Consider the following 20,556-nt stretch of genomic DNA (forward strand, 5'->3'; position numbering starts at 1 on the left):
TCAGGAAACAGCCATCAGTTTCCTGCTGATTAATTCAGTTCCTGGAGGGCCCTCCCAGCAGCGAGGGCTGGGCCTCCTGTCTGGCTTTCCCCTTCGCTGTCTTGCTTTCCTCACCCCGACTAAGAGGCCCACCTGCCCTCCTGCTACCCTAGGGCCCAGGACACCCTCACAGGCCTTCTGAGCCTGGCTTTGTTCTGGCTGTGGGTGGGGCGCTCAGGTTCCAGCTGCCTTGGGTTTTGCCTGCAGGTGCAGGTTTCCTTTGCACACCTGGCACCTGCTGGGGACTTAGGCCTCTTCTGTGTTGCTACCGGGTTGGGCTTAAGAGAGTTTGATCATTTGAATTGCAAGCCTTTGGAAATGAACTTGTTAGGGCCCTCTGCCTGCTCAGAGGAGGGGCCTGACGGCAAGGACCCCAGGCAAGAGCCCAGACCCGGGCAGCAGGCCCTAGAATTTCCCCTTTGGTGGAAAGGGCGCTGGAGGGTCTCTGCCTTTGGTCTTCAGGAGAAGAGATCTGTGAGGTACTGGGACTTGGGGGCCCCTGGCCTACACCTGAGGAGCCCTAGTGGTGCAGTGGTTAAAGAGCTTAACTGTTAACCAAAAGGTCGGTGGTTCAAACCCAGCAGCTACTCCATGGGAGAAAGATGTGGCAGTCTGCTTCCTAAAGATTACAGCCTTGGTAACCCTATGGGGCAGTTCTACTCTGTCCTGTAGGGTCACTATGAATTGTTTGCTTTGGCCTGGTTATTGGCCCTTGAGCAAAGGGGCCTGCAGAGGGGCCGGGGACACTGTTGGAGGAGGAGGTTGGGCTGGCTGCAGGCCGGTGGTCCTGGTGCTTGGCAGGATCCCCTGGCTCCCACTGCAGGTGGCCCCATGGGTGGTATGGGGGCCACAGTACAAGCCTGTGATCCTGTTCCCAAATACCCTGGCCCTCAGACTGCAGAGTGCCAGTGATCAGCTGTGGTTCCCTACTCTGACCCAGGTTTGGCTCCCACAGACATGGCAGCTCCATGCTGAAGAGATGAGCCATCAGCTGGAGGAGGTGGACAGACTCACCCAGCTGCTCCTTCCACCCACACCCGAGAGCTAACTGCGGGAGGCAAGTGGGATTGGGCCAGCTTCAGCACCCAGCACCAACTTTGCTTCTCAAGTGCAGGGACAGGGTCAGGGCCATTGTACCTAGTGTGTGGCTGACCCTCACAGCTTCTTGACTGATTACACTTGACAGTGCCCCCAGCCCATCATGCATTTCCCCTATATTAGGCCCAGCTGTGGCTGGGTGGGAAGCCCGTACTTGCTCATAGCTAGTGGCTGAGTCAACAGTGCTGGGACAAGTGTTTGGTTAGCAAACATGGAGCCGGCACACTGCTTTCTGTCCTTCTAGCAAAAATGTCCTTTGCAAAGGTCAGCCAGAACTGGCTACATAATTTGTAGGGCCCAGTTCCAAATGAAAATGCAGGACCCCTTGTTTGAAAGTGACTGAGAATTTCAAGATGGCAAAAGCTGAGCATGACACTAAGCGCTAGGCCCCGTGTGACTGCCCAGGTCGTATACCCGTGAAGCCAGCCCCAAGTCAGCAGTTCCCAGGTTTGCAAAGCTCTGATGCTTCTGAGGATGGCAAAATCGGGCTTTTCTTTGGTAGAACAGGAACTTTTCACGCAAACCAGCTGCATGTTCTGAGACGTGCCCTCCCCACCCCATCCCACAGCCAGCTTTTCTCAAGGGTTGGAGTAACTTCCACTTCAAAGTGAAAAGAACTTCACCTTCTTCTTTTTGTTCTTCTTTATGCTGTTCCCTTCTTTCTTTGTAAACTCAGAAAGCTTTGAGATTCTCCCTCCCTCCTTCCTTTCTTCTTTCTCTCTTTTTCCCCCTCCACCCTTCCTGCCCCTCTCCCTCCCTCCCTTCCTCTACCTCTCTTTCTCTCTTCCTCTTTCCGTTGCTTTTATCTCTGTGGGGAAAACCCTTCACGTGTTTGCTGTAGGACATTTCCCACCCATTCATTTGGATTTTAAATATTCCTCTCAGTCACACGGTGGGTGCAGGGTCCTAGGGTTTGAGAGGCCTCTCTCTGAAGTGGCTCAGACTAGGGTCCTCTCCACTGAGGAACGCCCCTTCAGCGGCCTCTGGCTCTGTCCAGATGGTCGCTGCCTATTGGGAGCCTGGAATAAGTTCTCCTCATCAGCCCATGGCACTCTCACCTCCTCCCCAAATCCAGCTGTCGGCCCTACTAGTCACAGTGGAAAGAAAGCCTACTGCATTTTTCCTGATGACTGATGGCCCCACCACTGCACGAGCCCTGGTGACAGACCTGGCTGTCTTCCCCAAGGACAGCAGCTCCACAGCAGGTCTAGACTGGGGAGTTGAAGCAGGGTGTACAGAAGGTTAGGTGGATAAGCCCAGTGGGACACTGCCCGCCTTCCTCATCCTCTCCACAGTCACCAGAAGAATCTTCAAAACATAAATTGGGCCATGTTACTTCCTTGCCTGAAACCCCCTCCAGCTTCCTGAGAATGGCATCCAGACCATCCGCGAGGCCTTTTCAAGGCCCTTCCTGCCTCGGTGGCCACCATCTCCAGCCACTGTTCCCAGGTCCACACATTGGGAATTCTGCTGTTTGGGAGGGAAGGTCCCTGAGTTGCTGAGGAGGCATTTAAATCATACCTGAAGAATGCAAGAGGTTTGGGACAGTGAAGAGAAGGGGGAGGAACATCCCAGGGAAGGAATACTCAGAGGACATGCTGAAGGTGAGAAGTCAGGCTGGGTCTCAGGAGTGATGGGGGAGGGAGAAAGGGGGACTAGGTTAAAAGCCTGGTCCCTTGAGGCCATGATTCTGAACCTGGTGCACACTCAAACCACCTGAGGGGCTTTTTAAAAATAGGCAAGTCTCTGGGGTAGGCCCAGCCTGGGTGTTTGTGTTTGCTCCCCAGGACTGTACTACACAGCAGGGCTGAGAGTCAGGGCCCCAGGGCCACAAGGGTGGGCCACAAGAGTGGGCACCTCTGAGCGCTTTAGGAAGGTGGCAGGACCCTCAACAGCCCTATTATTTTTCCCAAATGATAGAACCACAGCAGGAGTGCACCAGGACTGTCTATTGATGGGAAGCTGCCTTATTCATTCTGTGAGCAGCTCCCAGAACAGAATGAAGTAAACCAGTTGCCCTTGAGTCAGTACCAATTCACGGTGACCCTATAGGTGAATGAATGAGGTAAGTGAGCACTAAACAGGGAGAAGCTCCTAGAGTCAGCTGAAAGTGGCCTTGTTCAGAAGAGCGAACAGGCCTGAACGTCGTCAGTGAGTGAGCACTGCAGGTGGGTGGTGGTACTTCTGCCCCCACCATCTCTCTGGCTAGGATGGTATGATGGCAGATCTAGAATATTACCATCACACTGATGTCTGACATCACTGGTTCCAGCTGTTGAAGCATCTTCAGGCTCATAATCTCTAATACCTGGACCCTTTTCTCTGACCTTCAGGTGTGGGGGTGCTAACAATTAGCAGCTGTCATGCCCCTGTGATGGGTCAAGGTGTGTGCTTTAAATGAGGGATTCAGGGTGTCTGCCCTTAAATTCAGGATCTAGTGCGGATGATGGACCCATGCATAAACATTAAAATATGGACTTCCCAGAGCAGTCAAAGGCTTCAGGGAGAAGAGAGTAATTCCCCCAGGGGAAGCTTGATGAGGAAGTGAAGAAGCAGGTGAGCCTCTGGGGTATGGCATCTACCCCCTAACCCAACAGACCTGGCTCTCCAGGACCTGGCTTTCTTTTTTCTTTGTATTGTGCTTTATGTGAAAGTTTACAGCTCAAGTTAACTTCTCATACAAAAATTTATACAATGTGACCCTAATTGCAATCCCTATAGTGTGACAGCACACTCCCCCTTTTCACCCCAGGTTTCCCGTGTCCATCCAACCAGCTGCTGTCCCTTCCTGCTTTCTCATCCTGTCTCCAGACATGCGCCGCCCATTTGGTCTCATGTATCTGCTTGAACGAAGAAACACATTCTTCACGAGTATTATTTTGTGTTTTATAGTCCAATCTAACCTTTCTTCTGAAGAGTAGGCTTTGGGGATGGTTTTAGTTCTGGGTTAACAAAGTGTCCAGGGTTCATGGCTTCGAGGGTTCCCCAGTCTCAGTCAGACCATTAAGTCTAGTCTGTTTACATGAATTTGAGTTCTGCACCCCACTTTTCTCCTGCTCTGTCAGGGACTCTGTGTTGTGCTCCCTGTCAGGGCAGTCATTGGTGGTAGCTGGGCACCATCTAGTTCTTCGGACCTCAGGCTGATGAAGTCTGCTTTATGTGGCCGTTTTGTCTCTTGAACTAATATTTTCCTTGTAGGATCTGGCTCTCTAGAAAGCGTGCTGGACTGAATGCTGCAGCCACTGAGGTGTGCCCAGGTATTGATTTCCCTTTGGCCCTCAGGCAGCTGGGCTAGGTGGTGTCTGGGCCAGCTGGTACCAAAGGCTGGTTTTTTGTTTACCCCAGTGTACAGTGCACAAACTATTTTCTATGTGAACCATGAAAATTAAGAAGCATATCATAAGCACATCATTTTCCGTGTCCGGCAGGTTGGGTAACAATGCAAAAGCTGGTCCAGCAGAGCCAAACAAGTCACAACCCACCTGCAGTTTGTTTCCTCAATACTTTTTATTTTGAAAATTTCAAAGCTACAGAAAAATTAACAGCTTTCATCTAGATTTACTGACTGATGGTATCTTACTACGTTTGCCTTATCTCACTCTCTTTCAGATGGTTTTGCTGAATCATTTCAAAGTGAGTTGCAGGCTCCATGCTGCTTCACCCCTGAATACTTCAGCAGGTGTCTCTCAGGAGCCAACTTTCCCCTGCATAACCACAATGCCATCGTCACACCCCCCCAAAAATTGCCATCGTTTGATAATATCAAATATACAGTCCTTGCAAATTTCCCCATTTATCCCCCCAAAATGTCTTTTATAACTTTTTTCCTGATTCAAGCAAGCCTCATGTATTACATTTGGTTCCTGTTTCTTTAGCTTCTTTTAATCCAGCACAGTCCTGTGCGTGTGCATGTGTGAGTGTCTGTGTGTGTGTGTGTGTGTGTGTGTGTGTGTGTGTGTGATAAACTTGGAAGAGTCCAGGCAGGCCAGCTGTCTTGCAGTGTCCCACATCCTGGATTTCTCTGATTGAGTACATTCAAGTTACATTTTTGAAACTCACCTGATTCTTGCTTCATTGTGTCCCAGGAAGTCCTAAGGCAGAAGATACAGTTGGGGGTGTCTGCTTCGTCCCCTACTGCTGTGTAAGTCGAGGCGTTAGGAGCATTGGAGTCCCTGGGTGGTGTAAATGGTTAATGTGCTTGACTGCTACCCAAAAGTTGGAGGTTTGAGTCCACTCAGAGGTGCCTCAGAAGAAAGGTCTAACCACCTATTTCTGAAAAATCAGCCATTGAAAACCCTGTGGGGCACAATCCTATTCTGACACACGTGGGGTCGTCGTGAATTGGGTTACCTTAACTGCAACTGGTTATTTTTTAGTAACATTGTGTTACTTTGGAGCTCAGTAGCACAGTGGTTAAGAGTTTGGCTGCTAACCGAAAGGTTGGCAGTTCAAATCCACTAGCTGCTCCTTGGAAACCCTATGGGGCAGTTCTACTCTGTCCTACCCAGTCACTATGAGTTGGAATCAGCTCGACAGCAATGGGTTTGGTTTCATTCTTGTTTTTTTTTTTTTAACATTAGTTTATAATTTAGTTGACCATAAAGATTGTCACTTCATCCACAAGCCATTCTCTTTATTTTGTGGATGGGATTCTGAGAGGTTGAGGCTGTGCCCAGGTCCCCGAGATTAGGCAGAACCAGACCAGGACACCTCCCTTCTGACCCACTGCGGAGCTCTCTGCACCACTGTGTGCTGCCGTGGCAGCTGGGAAATTGGGCAGAGTTGAAGTCTTTGCTGCTGTTGCGCCATTGCAAGTTGCAAGCTAGTCTCACCACACCTCAGCCAGGGACCCAACACATGCTTTCCTGAGTCCTGGACTGAGAATATTAAATACAATCTAATATAATCTAACCTATGTTGATGAAGCCAAGTCATGGTTTTGAGCTTTAGTTATTGAACTGAGGTATTGAAGGGTCAGAGCTGCTTGCTCCACCCTGAATGGCCCCAGGCTGCCATTTTGTCATTTTCCAACCTGGCTCCCTGCCTATCAGCTCTCCCTGCCTCCAGCAGCTGCACCCCTTCCATCTCCCTGCTTCTTCTCCTAATTTGCAACTTGCATCTGCTCTGGTCTGGGAAACCAGATAACCAAGAGTGTTAGAATGGTGTCACATGGCATCCAGTGAGGACCTCTCTCCTGGGAAGGCAAAAGTCGCTGCAACACCAAAGGCCCCTCATTAGGTATCGTTGTTCCAAGCAGCCCACATCAGATTGAATTCTGGGCTTTTGTGATCTTTTTTGTATACTCTGCAGCTCTCCGCTCTTTTGGGGTGTTTGAGGTTGCCAGAGACCCCTGGACAAGGCGGTGTTGCTGCTCTGTGTTTTAAGTTTAAAAGCCTTAGAGAAGACCAGCACATAAAGCAGAAATAGCTGGTGAGAAGATAGGCAGCTGTGTGCATGTGTGTGTGTGCCAGAGTGCAAGGGTACTTTGAGTGCGGGGGGCCCCAAGGCTGAGAGGCCATGTAAGGTCCTGGCTTGGTGAAAATGCCCAAATTTCAGGCTTGTGTAGATTGCTCTGCCTTCCCCGAAGTCGGCTGTATTAATACTCACTCCCTGTCATTCCTTGCAGTCCCTGGGTGGTGCGAATGGTTAACGTGCTCAGCTGCTGACCAAATGGTTGGCGGTTGGAGCCTACCCCGTGGTGTCTCAGAAGAAAGGACTGGCAATCCACTTCTGAAAAATCTGCCATTGAAAACTCTGTGGAACACAGTTCCACTCTGACACTCACAGGGTCTCCGTGAGTCAGAATCGACTCAATAGCAACGGTTTTCCCTGGCATTCCGAAGGATCTGGGCCCCATGCGGAAGGGTTCCACGCCCTTAGTCTCTGGCTTTCTGGGTGCCTTGGGGCGGCGCTTCAGATCTTGTTGTTAAAGCCACATGTCAATGTTTTGCTGGTCTTTTTCTCCCAACATACTGTTCTTCCATTCTGTTCCACTTAAGTGTGGTACCTTGGGCAGGAGCTTACTAAATTCTGTTCTTTCTCAGGGAAAGTTCTGTCATAAATGCGCAAGCGTGGTGCCTCTTCAATTTCTCTGCTGGGTTCGCTAAAGGAGTTCAACGTAATCTCAATTTGACTTAACAATAACTCCTGTACCGAGCTTTTTGTTTGTGAGTTTGCTTGTAATTTTGTTGTTTTTTAAGCGAAGTAATACGTAAATGCATCACTTTTTAAAGTCAAGTAAATACGAAAGGCTTATGACGATAAGTAGGTCCTGCCCCATCTCACTTCACCCCACTCCAGCCCTCCAGGCCAGTTAACTGTCTTCACCTCTTTTAGTTCCTCCTTCTGTTATTCACCCCCAGGTTTTAAAATAATATGTTTATCTGCTACCTTTCTTTTTTTTTCTTGCTTGTTCCTGTCCCTTCCTGCCTTCACGTCCTGCTTTTGGACAGGAGCTGCCCATTTGGTCTCATATATTTGATTGAACTAAGGAGCACGTTTCTCACGTGTATTATTTTTTGTTTTGTATAGGTTTGTGTAATCTTTGTCTTGAGAGCCTCTTAACAGAGCATCCAGGGGCCATAGTTTTTGGGGGTACCTCCCATCTCTGTCAGACCATGAAGTCTGGTCTTCTTACGTGAATTTGAATTCTCTGCTACTTCTTGATTTATCGATTTTGAACGTTAGCTATTGCCTCCATATTCTTGCAGGTAAGGACTTATTTTACTACCTCTCTGTCCCGTCCCCTCTTCTACTAATATTAGCACTGAAATAGGATTTCTTTTTTAAAAAAGAGAGAGAGCTAATCGTTGCCTCTTTTTTTCTCACCAGGTTCACTTTTTCTGTGCCTATCTCTGTTTTTTTCCGGTGCACCAACAGACCCGGAAAACATCTATCAGATGCTTTATTGGTTCAATTCCTTTTTTTTTTTTTTTTCCTTCTTTCTAGACACTAGGGTATCTCTAAAGCTTTTTCAGGACAAATGAAAGTTTAATTCATTTTAATACATTAAAATAACTCCAACGCATCTCCTTTGAAAAGGCTTTCCTGATCTACTCCCCACCCAATGGTGCACCCGCAATTCTGTTTTCCTTCTAGCATAGCCCTTAACACGCTAAATTGTAATTGGCTGTTTTCTTGCCTGTGGTAGGTATTACACTGGATGTTCTTGAGGGCAGGGTTGGGTCTTGTTCACTATGCCTAGGAATATACAGGAGCTGGCACATTGTTGTGAGATGCCATCCAGTCGATTCCGACTTATAGCGACCCCACGTGACAGAGTAAAACTGCCCCATAGGGTTTCCTAGGCTGTAATCTTCACGGGAGCAGGTCACCAGGTTATTTCTCCCACAGAGCTGCTGGTGGGTTGGAACTGCCAACCTTTTGGTTAGTGGCCGAGCGCTTAACCGTTGTGCCTCCAGGGCTCTGTTGGCATATAGTGGGTGCTCTGTGTGTGTTGAAATTTGAATTTGTTGAATCGAAGTACAATAGTGGTTTTGTGCTCCTGGTGGCTCAATTAAATTCCTGACCCCTGAGCTCCTTTGTATTTTCCCAGTGCCTCTTCTGTCTAGCTTCCTTGTTGGGCTTGGAGGTCCCCTGGGCCTGTTCTGATAAGAGCCTTTGCCAGGCGGAGATAGCAACAGCAGGGTTTTCTTTCCCAGATCGGTTATGCCTCTCCCCCTGCTCCCCCAGATTAGCCTCAAGCATCTGAGGGCCTTAGGTTTGTCCCAGCCACAAGTCACCTTACAGTCCCAGCCCACAGCCCTGCACTCGCACCACATGAGTGCTCAGTAGATGAGTGAGGTTGAGACTGGCTCAATCAATCAATCAATAAACCAATCAGTCTTCCTCCACTCAAGCCTCTCTGCTCCCAGGAATTTCTTATTACCTAGCATTTGAAAGATCAGAAGGAAAAAGAAACCTCAGCGTGAAGGTGACCCCGGCTCAGATTTCCCCATGACTCACTGGACACTGAAAGAAAGGAAGAGCAAGAGAAGGAAAGACAAAGAAAAGGGACCAGGGAAGTCCACCTCTGGTCTCAGAGAGGTATCTGGTCAGTAGACTGGGTACTGTGTGCAGGCCAGGACTCCCGTCTGTCTTGTGCACCGGGTTCTTCCAGAGCTCAGCACAAGCCCTGCCCACCTTGCATATCCAGTGTGTGGCTGATGCCTGACTGTAGGAAGGAAGTCCAAATCCAGGCCTGTTCTGGAAGAGGGACTTTGGATTCCCTGGGGCACCTTTCCAAGCATCTGAGGGTCTCTCAGATGTTTTCCTTGAAGTCTTTGGGACCTCTCCCTCATAAGAGGACACAGATCGGGCAGTTAGCCACCAGTGAAAAGGCCTAACTCCTCACACCTTCTGGGAGCAAGGGCCTGGCCTTGGAGCAGTCCCCCCAGTGGCACCTGTCCCAGAGCCCATTCAGAATGTCATTCATTCCACACATTTGTCATGTGCGGAGCACTTCGTGTGTGTGCCACACAGCAGGAGAACCCAGTGACACGGCCCAGACCAGGTGAGCCGCCCAGGCCTCCGCCTCTAGTGAGACAGCTTTTGCCTCACTCAGGCCTGTCCTCCTTTGCCCACCTACCAGGTAACCTACCTGCTCTCAGAACAGAGCAGAACACCAGACACTGGGAGGGCAGAGCCACCCTAGAGACCACGTCTCTCTCACAGCTTCACAGCCTGGGGCTTCCCTCACCCAGGACTGTATTGGGGAGGCCACAGCCAGGCTGCCTGGGCCGGGCAGGGGACAGCCAGACACAGGATTAAAGCTGATAGCCGCCAGGCCTGTGCCCCCCAGAGGGAGCTCATCTCTTGGGGATGCAGTGAGTTTCGGGAGGATCCTTTAAAGCAGCTGTTTGATGTTTCTGCAGTGGAACCAAATTTATTTTTTGTACTTTTAGGAATTAACTTCCGGTTCTCAGCCTCTCCCTCCCTCCCTCTCTCACCAGAAAGGAGAGAAGGAGAAAAGAAGGGTTTGCATTGTCGCTGTGATTGGCACCTTCTGTGAGTGAGGGGTCACTGCCTCGGCTGCTCCTTTCCAAGCGCTCCTTTCTCCCCTGCACGCTGTATTCACGCCACAGCCAGAACAGTCTTTCTTTCAAAGCCTCTGTCTTCCTCTCCCCCTTCCTCTTTGTATCTCTGCTTTCCTTCCCTTCATTTTTGCCTTTCTTTCTAAGCTCTCGCCATCTCCCTCTGGGGTCACTCTCTTTTTCTACATTTCTTCTTCTATTCAGTTCTTTTTTTTTCTTTTTCTTTTTGAATAACACTTCTGTTTTCAGGGAAAGGGACTTGTAGAGAAGTCGGTTCATTTGAGGAAGGGACAATGTGAGTGTTTCCATTTTTCTCCATTGCTCTCAATGGGGAAAAAACCTCTGTGCAGGAAACCACTTCCCTTTGGGCCCTACTTCTCTTTGGGCTTTGGCTTTGGGAGGGAAGGGTGCTTGGAAAGGAGCACTGCTCGACAACCAGGACCTGGTACTCACAGGTCAGGTCGTTCTCACGAACTCTAGAGCTGGTCACTGGGGATTGCTGACAAGGGGCCTGGCACTGGAGTGTGCAGGGCTCAAACATGGCCCTGGGGATTGTTCCTGCCTCTGCCTCACCCTTGTGGGGACTTGATGTGAGGGTGAGGATCAAAAGTGGATACCAATGCCCAGCCAGGCCTCACTCCCTCTGGCAGGAACCTAGTGTCTGGTGTTGGCTTTCCTGGCCAAGAGAGGGCTTAGTAGAGGCCGTGAGAGCGAAGGGCAGGGCTGACAGTTCTGTCCCCTGCACAGTGAGTTCCGGGCTCGGGAGCTCAGGTGGTGGGCCCCACATTGGCTGGATTGGTAGTCCTGGAATAGAGGTCCTCATCTACCTGAGGCAGGCTGGACAGTGGCCAAAGCTAGATGATCCTTGCCAGGTAAAGGACCTGCCTCTGGGATGGCAGGCTATGTTGACATATCTTGTGTGACAGAGATGTAAATGTCCCACTCATTGGTCAGAGGGATCTTCAAATGTCACCTTGGAGCAACCCAGAACATTCATTTGGGTTTTCCTAGATAATTAAAGCAAAACAGCTTGACTCTTTCTCTGTTGGTCTCTGTATTTATTTTTCAGCATCTAGAAATGAGCCTGACACTCCTCCTCTAGGAGCTGACATAAGCTTGTCAGTCAGACATTTGCCTGGTTATCACACTGATTGTTGTCTGCCAATCAGGGGCTCCTCTCCTGTGAGCACAGATCAGGGGATAGGACTACAGCCAGGGCCACCACTTGGCACAACTCTGGGGGCCACTACTCTGTGGCCTGTGTAAGTGGTAGTTGTACGTGGTCATCCTGACTACCCTCAAAATGTAATTATGCCTGTGTAGGCTGCAGTTCAAACAGTGGTGCTACCTCATGACTCCACACCTTTGCAATTACTGTTCCCTCCCCTTGGAATGCTGTTCCCTTCTTAGGCTACTTGCTGAACTCCTACACATTCTACAAAGCCCTGCTCAGGTGCCACCTCCTCTTTTGACTTCCCCACATAGAGTTAACCACCACTCCCTTTATGTACCTCTGAGACTTATATGTTGTAGCTACCAGCTCACTAAAGTAATTATCCGTTTACTTAGACTGTTTTTGGGTAGCCCCATGAGCATAGGGACTGTGCTGTCTTCATCTCTGTGAATCCCCAGGAGAATGGGTATGTAGTCTCCATTTCTGAACAGAAAAGCATTGCTGAACCTCAACCACTCAAAAGTGCCCTCCAGAGTTTTGAGCCTAGGAATCTGGAACAGAAACGAGGAAGCTGGGTATGGTAGACGGCTCCAAGGATGCAAGTAATGTGGAGATTAGATGGGCTAAGATTGGTGGTTCAGTGGTAGAATTCTCACTTTCCATGGTGGAGACCCAGGTTCAATTCCCAGCTAATGTGCCTTATGCATAGTCAGCACCCATCTGTCGGTGGAGGCTTGTGTGTTGCTATGGTGCTGAACAGGTTTCAATGGAGTGTCCAGACTATGGCAGATGAGCAAGAAAGGCTGGCAATCTACTTCTGAAAATCAGCCAATGAAAACCCCATGGATCACAATGGTCCGATCCTCAACCAATAGCGAGTATGGTGCAGGACCAGGCGGTGTTTTGTTCCGTTGTGTATGGGATTGTTGTGCGTGAGTTGGGGGCCGACTCAGTGGTGGCCAATAACAAGAAGACTGATAGAAGGTTTGACATCTAGGAGGCATTGAGGAGGCTGGGGTAGAGGTGCAGGCCTAGTAACATCACCACAGAGGTGAGTGGCGAAGCCATGAGAAGATGGTTTCTCTGAGGGAGTCTGTGTAGGACAAGAAAGCAGAGACCAGGCCAGGCATGAGCACTGGGGCCACTGGGGTGAAGAAGATGAGGAGGGCCTTTGAACCTAGGCAGGGGTGGCAGGGCTGCTGCCAGGTCAGGGATAAGGCCTGGAAAAAAGCCTTTGTGTTTGGCAAAAGGCTTGTCTGTGACCTTCAAGATGACCGTTTGGCTTCAGCAGAGGGGACAGATGTCAAAGGGCAGAGGCCAAGGCCGTGGGGTCTGAGCCCGTGTTTAGGGGGCTGTGAGGGCAGGGAAGTCTGAGTGTGTGTGGGGGCTGCAAGCAGGCCGTGGGGAGGGGGTACTATGGAGTGAGTACTTGAGGAGAGTGTGGGCGAGCAGGCCTGGTGCAAAAAGGGGGCCAGTGTGTCAGGGCACGTTTACTCCCTTAGAGAAAGGGCCTTGGGCTGCAGGTCTAAAAGGCCCTTCACATCTCCTCAGAGCACAGGGTAAGAGCCAGGTCGCCAGGTTCGAGGCTGTTCCCAGCAGCCTTGATCCCTGGGCTGCAGGTAGAAAGTTTGGGGGGAAACAGGGATCTCTGTGGAAGAAGCCGCCCGGGGAATAGAGGGCAGGAGCCCTGATCCGTGGGCTGGGTGATGCAGAGCAAGGAGTGAGGGTGCCAGGCCTGGAGGTCTGGGTCAGTGGGAGCCTCCCAGAGGGCAGGCAAGTCTGTGTCTCTTTCATGCTCAGGCACCCAGCACAGTCCTGGCCTAGAGGAGGTGCTCTGTAAATGTTTGTTGAGGTGGGAACTGGGTTTGTTAACTGATGGGGAATGAATACAGCACAGTCAAGCGGAGACTCACGCGACCCATGCGTGTCAGAGTTGACCTGTGCTCCAGTGCGTTTTCAGTGACTGGTTTTTCTGAAGCGGATCACCAGGACTTTGTTCCAGTGTGCCTCTAGGTGGACTGGAACCTCCAACCTTTTGGGTAGCAACCAAGTGTGTTAACCATTTTGCACCACCTAGGGACTCCCTAAACTGTAAAGCCCCATACAAATGTGAGGGCTCCATGCCCTGCCCCTCAGGACACACAGATCGTCTATATCTATATCTCCTCCGAGGAGAACAGGACCAGGGTCCAAGCCATGTTTGCCGGGCGATGGGGGAGGCAAGAGCAGGAAGGAGCAGTGATGAAGCCAGACACCAAGATAGCTGGGGTACATGAGCAGTGGGGTCTGGGGTAGCTGCAACAAACAGCATTGAGGGTGCTGGCAGTCCCCAACTTAAAGGCCACTGCAATGAATCTAGGGGGAAGTGCCAAGGGGTCAGCTCAGGGGATATTGAAATGAGGGAGGTGGATCTGAATCCCCTGGGAGTGGTTTATTCAGGAGATGAGTGCTAGGCACCTTCTGTGTGAAGGTTCGGTGGCTGCATGGATGACACGCGGAGGATGAGGGCCTGGGGCTCAGAAGGGCTGGGAGGAAGCCTGTGTGATAGAGACAAGGTGGGCTGAGGTTAAAGGTAGCAGAAAGCGGTGTTTTCTGGGACGTTCAGGATTTGTACTCTGGGGAAGGATGGAGGTGATTAAGGAGCAGGAACTACACCCCTGCAGTGACTCCCTGAGCGGAGGTCTGAGTCTGGGACCACAAGGCCATGGGCCCGGTGGGGAAGGGCCCCTCTGCTCTTCTCAGAACACCCCACGGCTTGGCCAGAAGCCACCTGCAAACCCTGAAGGAGCCTGCCAGGGCAGCTGGCTGGCAGTCAGGTTTTTCCGGTTTGGACAGCAACATCTCCTGACACCCCATTAAGGTGCACCCCTAGCTGCCTGGCCTGGAGATGAGAGGGGAGAAGCTGGCTGAGGCTGGGGTACCTCATTCCAAGCGTGAAGGCCACAAGCAGAGGCACAGGGTCTGGATCTGTGCACAGGCTGTAGAGGCAGGCATGTATCCTGGGCCCCAGTTTCTGGGATGGCAAGGGGCCTAGTGGTCATTCACCGGAATTGGCATCAAGAAGTCAGAGACGGATATACGGACTCCGGTAACTACCTGTGCAGCCCCAGGTGAGTTACTGGTACTGGTAACAGTAGAAACACAGGCTTGCCAGGTTCACTCTCAGCACTTTACATATTTTACTGTGTTTAATCCTCCAGTAAGGCAGGAGCTCGCAGTACCACCCTCGTTTAATAGGAGGAGACCACCATACCTTTGGGAAGTAGTAGAGGCGGGATTTGAACAAAGGCTTCAGACAGCAGAGTCTGGGCTCTGAACCAGTGCTTCTCAAACAATCTGTGTTTTTAATTATTATTTCTAATCCTTACAGACCAGTACTTTGTCAGCCTTGATGAGTTGTGAAATTTCAAAAAGGAGACAGCATTTGTGATGAGGGCTTCTGTAGGCCCCTTCTCCACTCTGCGTCCTGGGACCCAAGGGTGCTCACAGACCCACAGGCACTGGGGGCACATGAGCACCCATCCCCTGGCAGCCCAGGGGCTCTCGTGTGAGACAAAAACTTGAGCTAGAACCTTCCAGGAGACCAGATTCATTTCCAGCATCTCTACCCTTCTACCAGATTTGGTTACTTTCCTCCCCCCACCTCAAAATAGCAGCTGCTTTTTCCAAATCTTCAACCTTTCAACACTCCTACATGGTATTTACTACAGATATTTTTCATTACAAAAGAATATGCCAAATTTTTGTGGCCCCAGGTGATTCATATTGTGTGTGTACATAAATTACTATCTATGGTTAAAAAAAAAAAACCCAGTGCCTATCTATGGTAGAGGCAAGAAATTACCATTTATCAAATGACAACCCCCATGCCAGGTACTTTCACTCAAATTATGTTATTTGATCTCCCCCACCATCCTGTTGGAAATCCTGGTGTGGTAGTGGTTAAGTGCTACAGCTGCTAACCAAAACAGGTTGGCAGTTTAAATCCACCAGGCGCTCCTTGGAAACTCTGTGTCTGTTCTATAGGGTTGTTATGAGTCGGAATCCACTTGATGGCAATGGGTTTGGTTTTGTTTTTTACTATCCCTCTTGTTATCCCCATTTTACAGTTGTGGAAACTGAGGCTGTGAGAAATGAAGGGACTTGCCCAAGGCCACACAGCCAAGAAGTGGTCAAGCTGATCCAGAGTCTCCTACTGGAGAACCCCACCCTTCGCTCCCTGGCCTGCCCTGAGGGGCACAGACACAGGCAGTCCTCACAGTGGGGAGAGCCCTGCGGAATCCAGACCCTAGTGAAGGACAGGCATTTGCTTATTTTATAATTGTCACCTCCACTAAAGCCATTGTAGCACTTGGGTCACAACAACATGTGAATTTTGGCCTCATCTTCCCCCTAAGTGTTCGTGCCTCCCAACCCCTAGGTCTCTGCCTTTCCCACTGTTTTTCCCAGTTTGGGAACCTCAGCCTTTTCTCTTTCTGCCCCTCCCCACCCACTTGCTCCATTTTCCTGTCTCTGCCCTCCAGACCTCCTCCAGGCTGCAGCCAAAAGGCCCCCTTTGCCTCCTAATCTGTTAACTCCTGGCCATGTACAGACCCTGGCCAGTGCCTGGCTCCAAGGACCCCGTCATGTGGCACCTATACTCCCCGTCAAGTGGCTCCAACACCCTTATCACGGAGCTCTGACATCCCCCTCATGTGGTTCCGACACCCCCATCCTGGGTCACTGTTCCCCAGACCCAGTATGCTCTCCCTGGAGCCTCTCATCACAACTACATTGTGGGCTTTTCCTTTGCGTGCATTTCTCCCCCAGCCAGACTGTGAGGTCCTGGAGCACATATCCACAGGCTCCCACCCTTCGCGTGGGTCCTACCCTGAGCTCACTCTATGAAAGAACTGTTTGAGGGGTGACTACAGAAAGAATGGATTTGCTCGCTACTCCCGCTTACTTCTGATTATAGCCTGTGTGGCCGGCTGCGCATGTTGATGTCAGCTTGTGTACACGATCAGCCTGAACGTTCGCCAGCTGTCCCTCCCACCAGGAGATAGATGGAGGCATTACGTGAATGAGAGGAGCATTCTTGACTCTTCTCCTGGCATCAATCTGTACTCGTGTTGGGTGTGTGGGTGACTGCAAAATAAATGTTGATTACAGCATCAGCTTCGGGAGGCGGCCACCACTGGGGGCTCGGCTGGGATGGAGGCCAGGGATGACTCACGCTGGCTGCTGTGAGGACAGAGGAGAGTGAGTTCTGGGTCCAGGCCACCCGCCTTGTATGTGGCACCTTCTGTGGCCCGCTTCCCTCTCTGTTCCCTTAGCTTCTCCAGCCTGGGACAGGTTTTCATCAACTCCAGCTGGGTCTTGTTGGAAGAGGGGGTCCTAACCAGTTTCTCTCCTCCTAGGCCTCCTGGACCCCTCTGCCCAGCCTTTGTGTGCTGAACACTGCGGATCGTTCTCATTGGGCTAATGGTCTCAGTTAAACCTAACAACTCTAGGGAGTAGGAACCATTGTCCCCACGTTCCAGATGGGGAGACTGAGGCATACAAGTGACGTGTGAGTAACGGGGCCAGTGTAGACTCAGCAGCCTGACTGTGCAGCCCCTGTTGAGTCACTGAGTCACGGTGCTCTATTGCTCCCAAAGCACCAGTGGACATGGAAGAATGCTCCTTAAGTTTAAAAAGACAAAGCTATTTTGTCCTTCTGCAGTGCCCGACACATGTAGTGTTTAATTCCCGTCCTATATTTTGCACTCCTGTTTCGTGATTCTTAATCTTGTCACTCCAGCCATTCCTGAAAGTACACGTCTTCATGACCCACCGGCAGCCAGCACCCACCGGGCCCACGGGTGGATGAGGACAGTGTACCAACAGCAGTGTTATTGTGTTGTTAGGTGCCTTTGAGTTGGCCCTTAACTCTTGGTGACCCCCCGCACAACGGAATGTAACACTGTCCAGTCCTACGGCATTCCCAGGACCAGTTATAGACTGGACCATTGGGATCACAGGGTTTTCATGGGCTGATTTATGGAAGTAGATTGCCAGGCCTTTCTTCCTAGTCTGGAAGCTCTGCAGAAACCTGTTCAGCATCATCAGTTGAGTCCTCACCATGCACTAGCCTTGTTACGAAAGGCATTATTTATCTCCTTGATCTAAATGAAATGCACAGGCATTTCACTGAGACCCGAGAAAGAATGAAACCAAAACTCCCACTTATTCTCTCTTGTATCTGGTGGCATCGGGCAAGTTATTCGGTTCCTCTGTGGCTTGGTTTCCTCCTCTGGAAAATGGATTTTGTTATTGAGATTACATGCTTTATTACATGATTTCATCAGGTGCAATGCCTGGCATAAAGAAAGGCTCAATACGTGGTCAAGCCTTTTTCTATCACTCTATTCCCGTTTTACAGAAAAGACGACTGAGTCCCAGAGAGATTGGAGTGGGGGTGGGAAACACACCTGGAAGCCCGGGTTCCTCTCCCTTCAATTCACGCTGCAGAGTGAGCAGCTGGCCTTCCTGGTTTCCCCCCCATTGCTGCTGCTCTCTGTCCTTTCCCCCAGGCCCTGCCCCTGGGCCCTGGAGGTGCTGAGCCAGCCTGTCATAGAGGAAGCAGAGCTGCAGTGTCTTTGGCACCTCTGGAGGCTCAGGCATTCTGCCCTGGGACTTGCTGCATCCTGGGGGCAGGTCCCTGCCACCTGCACCCAACAAGGTAGACCCGACAGCCACTCCAGCAGGACCTTTGGACCCCAGGACTGAGGGGGCCACTGATACCACGGCCTCCTTCTGGCCTGGCAAAGTTCCGTAGCTATAGACAGATGTTTGGAGACACTTGAGGGTAGGCCACTCGGGAGCTGCGCAGCTCGCAGGCCTGGCTGATGGGACAGAAGAGGGAGAGGGTTGGCAGAGAGTGAATGGGCTCTGTACAAACAGCAGGATTATGGAGGAAACAGGTGGCAGCAAGCAGAGGGGTCCCAGACCGTTCTCAGACCACAGGTGTCTGAAAAGAGTGCAGCACAGTGCCCATGTCTCTTTGCAAAATGACCAAGGTCCCACCTGTAGCCTGGTGCAGCTTTGCACTGACAAAGGGGGCTTGGCCAGAGGAGACCATCCTCAGCTTCTGCAGCCCAGGGGCCAGGCTTTGCCTTACTCTCTACCCCTTCCCCAGCCCAGGGTAAGCTGTCTCAGGGGTCCCAGGCCCCAGCTGCACCTCCCTCTCTCCTATGGGAGCAGAATGAGAGCCATCTGGCAGCCTTGCCGCTGCCCGATGCCCTTCAGGCTCACACAGGCTGTGGGGCTCCCCAAGACCCAGGGGACATTTATTCTCCTTCATGTGACCTTCTCAGGGGACTTGTTGCCATTTTCCACAAGCCCATGTCAGTTTGAGACTCGGGCCACGGCCATAACCGGCTTGCTTTATTTTCTGTGCGAAGTGTTCCCGGGCCTTTGTTTTTCCTGTTTTTTCTGATCACAGCAGATTAAACACAGAAATGTAGAAACCAAGGGTTTAGGAGGCTGGGCCAGAGCTTGATGTGACCTTCCGTTCCTCGGAACACAGGAAGAAGGGGAGTAACTGAGGGAAGGCCGGCCTCTTACTGACTGGCTTGGACAAGCAACTGAGCTTCTCCAAGCCTCAGTTTCCTCACCTGTAAAATGAAAATAAAAATGCTCATCTCCCTAGGATAGTTTGTAGCATGTGCCTGGTCCATAAAACGAGCTCAGTAAATGGTGGTGGATGTTGTTAGTTGCTATCAAGTTGGCTTCGACTCATGGCGACCCCGTGTGTGACAGAACAAAACGCTGTCTGATCCTGCACCATTTTCACAATTGTTGGTATGGTTGAGTCTATTGTTTTGACTATTGTGCCAATCTTTCTCTTTTAGGGATTTCCTCGTTTTCACTGACCTGCTACCAAACATGATGTCATTTTCTAGCAATTGGTCTTTACTAGTGAAGTGTCCAAAATAAGCGAGCCAAAGTTTTGCCATCCTCACTTCTAAGGAGCATTCTAGTAGCTGAAAAGAAATTGAAAAGAGCTGATGCCCTCAGTTCTGCCTGAAACTCTAGAGGCTAAGGTGACATGAGTGGGAGAACCCGGAGGGGGTGCTTCCTTCTCTCAGAGGCAATTCAGGGTCACGGTAAAGAGTGAATTTGAAGAATTGATTAATCTCACCATTGTGTTTGGAATGTGTACGTTGAGCATCCACGATACTCCACTACACAGCCAGGCCCTTGGTCCCATTCACCCAAGGTGAGGGAGGGTGGGGCAGGGTAAGACTAGGGTTTCCTAGGCAGCAGTGAATTCCTGCCTCGGCGGATTGCATGGGATTTCTAGGCCTGGCTTCCCCCATGCTCTAGGTCCCTGCCCTTGCTCCGTCATCCTGAGGGGCCTCTGGCAAACCCTGTCCACAGCCTGGGAAACACAGCCAGATTCCCTAGGGTGCACTTCCTCCCAGTAAGCTCTCACCTCCTGGACCCTTCCCACCTTTGCCTTTTCTTCCTTCCTCCCACAGGTGAGGCATAACTAGAGAAGATTCATTGTGGAGGTGGGGAGTCTGTTCTGGAATCTGCCCCTTTCCTCCTGACCACTGCGGGATGTCTGACCCTTAGAGACGGCCCGAGAGAAGGAGGCTGGGACTGGACTGGGGAATCTGGGGGTCAGGGAATGGGGTTTCTTTTCCCTCCTTTCTTTTTTTTTTTAAAGCAAGAGATAAATAAATGTCACCCTGAGATGACAAGAGAACATTGACAGAGATAAAAGTAGAGTAAAAGGGAGTGAGAGACCAAAAGCAAAGGACGGGGGATTTGGACTCTACACTGCAATGAGGGGAGAGATGAAATAGAAAAGAAAGAGATGAGACGGGAGTGCAGGACTGAGATGCAGAGCGGAGGAAGGGGTTGCCAGGGAAACGGAAGGAGGGGAGGAATGAAGGGAGAGGAAGATGGGATGGAGAAGGCTGGTGGAGGGTGCATGTGGGAGGGGCCTGAGACTGGAGGCTGGGGAGGAGGAAGGGAAGCCATGAGGGGCTCTCAGTCTCAATCAGACCGCAGTGTGGGGAAACTGAGGCTGACCGGGGAAGAAGACCTGGCCCAGAAAGTTCATCCCTGCCAAGGGCTGATGGGGTGGAAAGAGTGGCAGCCTCTCCAAGCTCAGTTTCCACATTCTAGATAGGAATGGTACTCCCCACCCCAGAGGGCCTCCCAGAGGCAGCATGTGTTCGT

The 20,556-nt window shown here is 50.9% G+C and overlaps 1 protein-coding gene across 16 annotated transcripts in view; it reads left to right on the forward strand.

Moving 5' to 3' along the window:
• ZNF710 (zinc finger protein 710) overlaps window positions 1–20,556 on the forward strand; it is an 84,151-nt gene that overhangs the window by 34,884 nt on the left and 28,711 nt on the right. For 2 of the 16 annotated variants that reach the window (XM_023553021.2, XM_064267135.1), the window contains exon 1: window positions 4,336–20,556. This exon is cut by the window's right edge. The exons of 10 other annotated variants lie outside the window; for them this stretch is intronic. Coding sequence is in view for 2 of the 6 variants with exons in the window: in XM_064267127.1 (XP_064123197.1) it covers window positions 14,362–14,453 (92 nt within the window). In the remaining 4 variants the exon portion in view is untranslated. 4 more of the 16 variants (XM_064267125.1, XM_064267133.1, XM_064267126.1 and 1 more) reach the window with 4 other exon arrangements.

The sequence above is a fragment of the Loxodonta africana genome, chromosome 13, assembly GCF_030014295.1.
Source record: "Loxodonta africana isolate mLoxAfr1 chromosome 13, mLoxAfr1.hap2, whole genome shotgun sequence".
NCBI classification, from domain to species: domain Eukaryota; kingdom Metazoa; phylum Chordata; class Mammalia; order Proboscidea; family Elephantidae; genus Loxodonta; species Loxodonta africana.